General features: G+C 49.9%; 1 protein-coding gene across 1 annotated transcript in view; it reads right to left on the bottom strand.

The window, feature by feature from the left end:
* RIN3 (Ras and Rab interactor 3) overlaps positions 1–9323 on the bottom strand; it is a 152261-nt gene that overhangs the window by 14810 nt on the left and 128128 nt on the right. The window contains exon 8 of the mRNA XM_049899486.1: positions 1295–1426. Within this exon, the coding sequence (XP_049755443.1) occupies positions 1295–1426 (132 nt within the window). The remainder of the gene's footprint in view (positions 1–1294; positions 1427–9323) is intronic.

The following is a 9323-nucleotide window of genomic DNA, read 5'->3' as shown; positions in this document are numbered from 1 at the left end:
TTCCTGGATCTCTTGGAAGACAGGTTGTCCCAAATGCAGGAAAATTAATTTTTACTAAAGAGGAGAAAACATAGTTCCTGGAGGTCCCAGACCCACAGCCAAACCTATACATGATGGTAAACTTCATGGCCTTAACACGTTCCTCTGAGAAGCCAAGAACTCACAGAGCCTTTCACCATCAAACTGTTACCCCAGGGACTGGTACATGCTAAAAATGCAAACAGATGCAAAGTGGACCTCTGATCTTGAGAACAACAAAGCCCACAGAGGACACTGGGGTCTGGGACTCTCGCTCCATCCTTCAAGGCTGAAGTCTCAGAGGACAATTGGGGCTCCCTCACAGCTGTTATCTGGGCTGGCTGCACCTCAGATGACGAGGCCCAGGGAGCTCTTGGCAGAGGGCAGCTGAAGCTAAATGGGCAGGGGGAAGTGGTGGGAAGGAGGAAAGAGGAAGGGAAACTGAGAGTAGGGTGGAGCAAACCACACTCGCCTTCATCCCTTTGCCTGTATCATTAGCATCCCTGCGCTGACAGAGGACCTGGCCCACGGCTGGAGGAGAAGGCAGTTGAGAGCCCCCGGGGGCATCCCTCGACTCAGAACTGACCATCACCTCCGCTGTGACACCTGACCACGGCCACTGACCACTGCTGCAGCCTCAGTAGTCACACTCCCAGCTCTGGCTGTTCCCTTTGGGGAGAATGCCTTTCCCTTCTTTTGTCTGGCTGGCTCCTATTCATCCTTCAACGCTCAGCTCAGGTGTCACCTCCCGGAGGTGTACTGGGGACGAGGTGGGGGAGGGCAGAGAAGGGCACTTGCCCCCAAGTGCAAGTCCAAGGGGGCACAGATAAGGTACAGAATGACATTTAGAGGCGCCACAAATCTCTAAGGTGCCTGATCGAGGCTGCTGGACAAGGAGGAGGAGGGCGTTTTTGCCGACATGTGGCTGCTATTGACCTCTATTCATCTTGAAATTGGAGGGGGGGCAATTTCAAGATTTCCTCTGGGCATTCGTTACCCTCACTATGCTCCTGTCACCTCCTCCAGGAAGCCTCCCCTGACTGCATGACCTGGGTAAGGTGCTCCCATACCCTCTGAGCATCCCACTGTTTCTGCATCATCATCTGTTTACCAGCCCATCTACCCTCCCAGTCCATGAGACCCCGGGTCCCTAGAGCTCAGAGCGAACCAGGAATCCAGGAGGTGCTTGTTGAACTGCCTGGTGTTCCCTGGTCCAGCTAGGTTGGGAGGTGCTAGGGGCCTGGGAGGCCGGGCAAGGCCCAGGGCGGTGACTTACCCTCCCCCAGCTGCAGGGCGGGGTCCATGAGCTCCATCATGTACTCCACATCCAGGAGCATCTCAGTGAGGTTGCTGCGGGCCAACACGTACATGAGCACAGGCAGGAAGTCATCGGCCCCATAGGGCTTGCCTGGGAGGAGAGGGAGGCAAACGTAGTGAGTGGGGCACCCTCTTTGTGAACCACTCCCAGGCCCCAGGAACGGGGCTGTGGTTTGCCAGGTGGGGGATGGTCACTCTCCAGAAGAGGAACTTTCCCCTTCTCTCACGGCTCTGGGGACATGGGCCACAGGTCAGCCTCACTGGGGAGGCCAGAGACAGAGTCCAGGCTTACGCAGAAGGAACTGAGAAAGATGCAGTCACTGGAGTGGGTGGAACCCCTAACCCTTTCCCCTTTCCCAGCTCCTGCCTGTGAAAGCCAGCTTGAGGACAAAGTTCACAGCAGTTTATTCATGGGCTCCCCCAGAAGGCAGCCGTCTGCCTGACACTGATGTCCCCTTGGAAGAGTCCTGTCCCCTTTAACAATGCCTTCTCCCCCACCTGCAAAACAAAACCCAAGGTCTGAAATTCTACCATCCAACCTTCATTCTTTTGGGTTAAGCAGCACCCTTTCCGGAGAGTTCATTTTAAACTGGTAACACTCCTGGAAGGAATAAGTCATCTGGTAGCACAATGGTTAAGTGCTCCACTGCTAACTGAAAGGCTCTTCAGGAGAAAAGACCTGGCAATGTGCTCCTGTAAAGATTACAGCCTAGGAAACCCTACGGGGTGGTTCTACTCTGTTCAGTAGGGGGTCACTATGAGTTGGAATTGACTTGACAGCACACAACAACAACCACCTTTGTAAAGTGATGCAACAGGTAAGCACTCTGCTGCTATCCAAAAGGTTGGCAGTTTGAACCCATCCGGTGGCTCCGTGGGGGAAAGACCCGGCCATCTGCTCCCATAAAGATTACAACCTAGAAAACCCTATAGGGCAATTCTACTCTGTTCTATAGGGTCACTATGAATTAAAATCGACCCGACGCACGGGTGGATTAACCAGTAAGAAAGGTACACACGGGATTACTTGCGCTGTTTACTAATCTGGAGTGTATAATTTCACATGGGTTTCACCACATCTGACCACATTTTTGATGTTGTGAAACCCATGTGAAATTCTGCACTCCACATTAGTAAATAAGCGCAAGGAAGCTCTCGTGTACTTTGCTTACTGGGTCATCTGTCCCTGGCTCGACGGCAGACAACAACCACCACCTTTGTAAAAAGGAGCCCCGGTGGTGCAACGGTTAAGCACTTGGCTGCTAACCAAAGGGTTGGTGGCTCGAACTCACCCAGTGGCTCCACTAAAGAAAAGACCTGGCGATCTACTGCTGTAAAGATTACAGCCCAGGAAACCCTATGGCACAGTTCTACTCTGTCACATGGGACTGCTATGAGTAGGAGATGTCCAGGGCTCAGGGCATCTTGACAGTAATAATTCCTTGAAGGGTAGGCAGAGGGGACCTTGTAAAGGAAAAAGGGCAGAAAAGAAGGTGGTAGGTAGTCCCAGAGATGCTTCCCCAGTTTGGCGCTAGGCTGGCTCTGAAGACTGCCCACTTGACACACAAGGCCAAAGCCTGGACCTCTTGGATATGAATTCCAACAGGGATGGATCTTCCTGGAGCCCTCAGCGGGCATCCTGGTATACCTCTGTGAGTGTGCTGGGGAAAATGAGAACTTGACTGAGCCATGAAGCAGGCAGTGCAGCTCAGAACAGTGGGGAACAGCCACACTGGGTCCCCAACCCACCTCTCACATGAGATAACATGAAGCAGGTGGTCAGTGCTGTGCTGAGGTATAACGGGGCTCCAGGCAAAAGGGAAAATGTGTGTTCCTATAAACACTTACCTAAATATCCTCCCATACTTTGAACCAAGTATGAAAAGTTAATAAATGCTCTACGGTAAAAAAAAAAAAAAAGAAAGAAAAGAAAAAAGTGACTATAAGTAAAATCCTGAGTTGCCCAATCTGTTCCTACGCCATTGTCAACCCTTCTAAACTAACGTGAGCCCAGGAACCACGGGCTGACTGGAAATGACGGTCCCCCCTGCAGAGTATCACAGGGCCATAAAATAGACAGACAGCAGCCTGTCTTTCCTGAAAATGTTGGTATTTTGTTCATCATAGATCTTTTCGTGGTCATTTTTTAAAATACTGTGTTAAAATATTATTTATCTTCCATGGATATACCTCTGTTGTTGTTAAAAAAAAAAAGTGCTGTTAAATTGATTTTGACTTAGCGACCCCATGCAAAAGGGTAGAACTGTCCCACAGGGACTTGGCTATAATCTTTATGGAAGCAGATCGCTCAGTCTTTCTCCCGCAGAGTCGCTGGGTTGGTCGCCAACCTTTCAGTTAGCAGCTGAGCACTTAATCTTTGCGCCACCAGGGCTCCTTTGAGTTACCTTATGACTCAACAATTCCACTCCTGGGTATACACCCAAGAGAACTAACAGATTAGAACCGCCCTACAGGGTTTCCAAGGAGCAGCTGGTAGATTCGAACTGCCTACCTTTTGGTTAGCAGCGGAGCTCTTAACCACTGCACCAACAGGGCTACACATAAAGACACAGAAGATACAAAAATATGCACCCATGCCTACCCAAAGTGTTCACAGCATTGTTGTTTATAAGTCAAAAAATGGGAACAAACCAAAGTCTACCAGCTGTGAACGGACAGACAGAATGTGATATATCCGCACGATGGACTATTATTTGGCAATAAAAAGAAAATGAAGCACTGATACATGAGATGACATGGATGCATCCTGACAACACTGAGCTGAGGGAAAGAAACCAGACACAAAAGGGCAAATACGGTATGATTCCATTCATATGAAATGTCCAGAAAAGGCAAATCTATAGAGGCAGAAACCAGACTGGTGGTTTCCAGGAGCTGGGTGGGGCGTGAATGGGGAGTGGCTGCTAACAGGGAGAGTAGGGGTCCAGGAAGAAGCAAGCTTAAGAATGCAAAAGAGCGTTGAAGACAGAAAAACCTGAAGTGGGGGCTCAATGTTGATTTGGTGTCCCCTCTGCAGGTGTTCTGTTCCTACTGCCCATGCCTCAGGGGACGCAGGGGCTCCCACCCCAAGGACCTGGTGTGTTGGCTTAGGGCTGACTGGATTTTTATTCTGCCTCTAAGAACACATTTTTTTTCCTTTGGTTTGTTTTAGTTACTCACCAGGAATACAATCTGGGTCGGTCATTTTACTTTGGAACAATGGTTTACAACAGGGGCGAATCCACTCTCCGCCCTGCATGTCTGGAGTTAGTGGGTAGAGGCCAGGAATACTGCTAAACATCCTACAATGCACTGGGAGCCCCAATCCCACAACAAGGACTCACTTGGCCCACTATCTGTAGTGCAGAGTGTTGAGGATGGATCCTGCTCGGGAGGATAATGGCTTTCAGCCAGGAGGATGGTCCCACCAGGACCAGCGGTTTGGGGCCTTGGAGATGCTGGGTCCTCTCTCCGCACAGGGAAGCTGGACCGTGGGGGCATGAAGGAGGCAGAAAGGGAAGGAAGCCCCCAGGACCGTGCTCTGTGTCCTCTGGGTATGGAGGCTTCCTCCCCCTTCCCCCCCACTACCTCTCCTGGAGGAACCTCAGCTGACCCCTCAGGAAGGGCTTTGGGGCCCATCTCCTCACCTCCCACCACCTGTGTTCATATCTCATAACAGCAACCACCCACCCCCTGTAGGGACTCACCCGACCCGTCTGTCCTGCCTACTACCCATGAGCCCCATTCTCTCTGCCTCCCTAGGGCACAGAGCCTGGCACACCAAAGGTTTGCAGGAAGTGGTGCTGGTTGAATGAATGAATGAGTAAATGAATGAACAAATGCCAAGCTCCCAGCAAGACCCCAAGACTGACTCCAACAGGCCTCCATGGAGACCTGAGGAGTCCTTTCCCGCTCGGTGCCAACCCGAAGTGTGTGCCCCTTTTTCCTGGAAGCTAGCCCTTCCTGGAGCCACCCCAATTCTGCAAGGAACCCATTTTCCTGCCAGTCCCCAGACACAAGGTCTGGAGTTCTCCATCTTGCTCATCTTGCTCTGGGTCTCTCTGTCCCCTCAAGGCCAGCCAGGCTGGAGCCCCAGATAAGTCTCCCTTTTGATTGCACCCTGTACTTAAAATTGGTTGTTTCCAGCCTAGTCCCCGAGGTCTGTCCTCCCTGCAGTGTCTCTGTTCTTTGATCCACTCTACCTAGTATGTCATCTCCTGAGAGTAAAGTTCTGATCATAGTATGTCTTTGCTCAGGAACAATCAATGGTACCCAACTGCCTAGAGAATCAAGTCTAGACTTTTATCCTGGCATTCAAGTCATCCACGACTGAGCCCCTGCTCACCTCTCCCATATGATTTCCCCTACTCTTTCTGCAGCCAAACTGTCTCATCAGTGATCTCAGGATAGGTAACCTGCATTGGGCCTCTAAGCTTTTGCCACACTTGCCTATCTGGCAAGTCTTCCCCTTGCCTTTCCCAGGCCTTACATTTCCCACACAGCCTCCACATTTGTGTGACACTTTGCAAAATGCAAAAATGTGAATCAAAACCACAATCAGATACCATCTCACCCTGACTTTACTGGCACGAATCAAAAAAACAGAAAATAACAAATGTTGGAGAGGCTGCAGGGAGAGTGGAACTCTTATGCACTGCTGGTGGGGATGGAAAATGGTAGAACCACTATGGAAAACAATATGGCACTTCCTTAAAAAGCTAGCAACAGAAGTACCACATGATCCAGCAATCCCACCCCTAGGAATATATCCTAGAGAAATAAGAGCCATCAGGCGAATAGACATATGCCACACCCATGTTCACTGCAGCATTGCTCACAACAGCAAAAAGATGGAAACAACCTATCCATCGACAGGCAAATGGATAAACTATGGTACATACACACAATGGAGTATTATGCAACGATAAAGAAAAATGATGAATCTGTGAAGCATCTCGCAACATGGATGAATCTGGAGGGCATTATGCTGAGCGAAATAAGTCAATTACAAAAGGACAAATATTGTATGAGACCACTACTATAAAAACTCATGAAAAGATTTACACACAAAAAGAAAGAACCTTTGAGGGTTAGTAGGGAGGGGGCGGGTGGGGATGGAAAACCACTAAATAGACAAGAGATAAGTGGTAACTTTGCTGAAGGGTAAGACAGTACAAAATACTGGGGAAGTCAGCACAACTTGTACAAGGCAAGGCCAAGGAAGCTCCATAGACAAATCCACACTCCCTGAGGGACCGAATTACTAGGCTGAGGGCTCTGGGAACCATGGTCTTGGGGAACATCTAGCTCAATTGGCACCACACAGTTTATAAAGAAAATGTTCTACATTCTACCTAGGTGAGTAGCATCTGCGGTCTTAAAAGCCTGTGAGCAGCCATCTAAGATACTCCACTGGTCTCACCCCTTCAGGAGCAAGAGAGGATGAACAAAACCAGACACGAAGGAAAGATTAGTCCAAATGACTAATGGACCACAAGTACTACAGCCTCAACCAGACTGAGTCCAGCACAACTAGATGGTGCCTGGCTACCACCACTGACTGCTCTGACAGGGATCACAATAGAGGGTCCTGGACAGAGCTGGAGAAAAATGCAGAACGACATTCTAACTCAAAAAGAAAAAAAAAAGACTTACTGGTCTGACAGAGACCGGAGAAATCCTGAGAGTACGGCCCCCAGACACCCTTATAGCTGGGTAATAAAATCACTCCTGAGGTTCACTGGTCAGCCAAAGATTAGGCAGGCCCATAGAACAAAACAAGACTAAATGGGCACACCAGCCCTGGGGCAAGGACGAGAAGGCTGGTAATGGGAAACCACTCTCAAGAAGTGGTTGGGAACCAATGTCACAAAACAATATGTGTACTAATTGTTTAATGAGAAGTTAGTTTGTTCTGTAAACCTCCATCTAAAGTACAATAAAAAAATGCAAATGTATTTTATAAATATGATGTTAATGACTTCCTGAAACAACTCTGTGAGGTGGGTTAGATTCATTGCGCCCACTTGACAGATGAGGAAAATGAGGCTCAGAGAAGTTAAGCTACTTGCCCAAGGTCACGTGGCTAGAATGTGGGAAACCAGGGCTAGAATCCAGCTTTCTCTCACTTCAGTCCCACATTCCTGCTGCTTTAACACTTTTCCTTCAGGTTCCTCCTCCTCCATGAAGCCCTCCTGGACTTCCACAGTTCGTGGTGATTACTTCCCAGGGTGACGTTCTGCCTCCATCAGTCTCACATATAACAGCCCAGGCCATTCCCTGTACTCCACTCACATCACTCCTCTGTGCCTTTGCACCCAAAGGTCCCTCTGCTCGGGACACCCTTCTCAAGTGCTCCTGGCTAACTTCTTGTCCTCTCAGACCCTCAGGCATAGCTGGACAGTTCCTGCTCCAGCTCCCGTTGCTGTTGGGTGCCATCACGTTGATTCCAACTTAGAGTGATCTCATGTGACAGAGTAGAACTGCCCCATAGGGTTTCCTAGGCTGAAATCTTTACAGGAGCAGACTGCCAGGCCTTTCTTCCTTGGAGCTACTAGGTGGGTTGGAAGCACCAATCGTTTAGATAGCAGCCGAGTGCTCACCCGTTGTGCCACCAAGGCTCCGTATTCCTGGTGAGACTATCGTAGAGTCTGTCCCTTCCCTTGGACTGTGAGCTCCTGAGGGCAGGGACAGAGGCTGTGCGACCGTGGGCAAGCAAACCTCTGAGGTCTGCCCCAGCACTGTCTCCCCAGCCCCTGGCACAGGGCTTGGGATGAAGGACGCTGCCAGTGTGCTGAACTGAGTCCATGGTGTGTTCTCTCTGGCACCACTCTGTTCTGCCCGGTGTGGGGGTCAGAGTCATGCATACTGGGATCCTCAGGGGCTGTAGACAGTGACCTGCTGGTAAATGCTTAATAGCTGGCTCTTGAAGTGGAAGGGGGAAGAAGAAAAAAAAAAAAAAAAAGCTCTGATTTGTAGCATTTGCAAATTTCCACTGCTGTTATTAAGTGCCGAAGAATTGTTTCAACTCGCGGTGACCCCCTGTGACACAGCAGAACTGGCCCATTGGGTTTCCAAGGCTGTAATCTTTACTGAAGCAGACTGTCACATCTTTCTTCCACAGAGCCGCTGCTGGATTTGAACCAGTGACCTTTTGGTTAGCAGCTGAGAGCTTAACTGTTGTGCCACCAGGGCTCCTCAAGTTCAAGCTACCAATATGCATGTGGAGTTGGGAAGGCACGTGCACAGTCGGTGCCCACAGGCCAGTGCAAGCTGCCTCCAGCACACGGAGGGCCTGGGATTCATCAAGTCCAACTGTCCTGGGAGAAACTGGGCTCAGAGGTGGGAGGAATTTTCTCACAGCCCTGTGGCTGGCCAGCCATGGAGCTGGGACGAGAAGCTAGCCTCTTGGCCCTGACGCAGGCAGGAAATACCCACAGAGGCACTTCTGGGCTGCAGCCTGCATTTTCTGGTTATTTCTGCCTGCTTTTTTTTTTTTTTTTTGCCAAATCACATCTGCTTGCCATCTGTATATTTCAGGGGAGTTGATCATGTTTTAAAAAGCTGGCTGGGGGCCTCAGGCAGATTACCTGGGTGATGCAAATGGTTAACATGCTCCTTTCAGGTTGAAGGTTTGAATCCACCCAGAGGTGCCTTGGAAGAAAGGCCTGGTGATCTGCTTCTGAAATATCAGCCATTGAAAACCCTATAGTGCACTGTTCTACCCTGACACACGTGGGGCACCACGAGTCAGGGTTGACTCGGCAGCAAATGATTTGGGGGCCTCAGACATGTCTCGTTGGCTAGGACCTCTCTTAGAGAAGAAAAGCTCTCTTTCAGGTAAAAACGAGCAGAAGCGTTCCTGCCCGGCTCACGAAGACTGGGAGCAGCACTGGAGTAGGATGGCCTCACCTCTGCCTGTTAACTAGCTGTGTGATCCGGAGCCACTCAATCACCCTGAGCCTCAGTTGTCTCACCTGAAAAATGGG

Source organism: Elephas maximus, chromosome 10, assembly GCF_024166365.1.
Source record: "Elephas maximus indicus isolate mEleMax1 chromosome 10, mEleMax1 primary haplotype, whole genome shotgun sequence".
NCBI lineage: Eukaryota > Metazoa > Chordata > Mammalia > Proboscidea > Elephantidae > Elephas > Elephas maximus.
The sequence above is the reverse complement of the archived record's forward strand: the minus strand, read 5'-3'. Positions and strand labels throughout refer to the sequence as shown.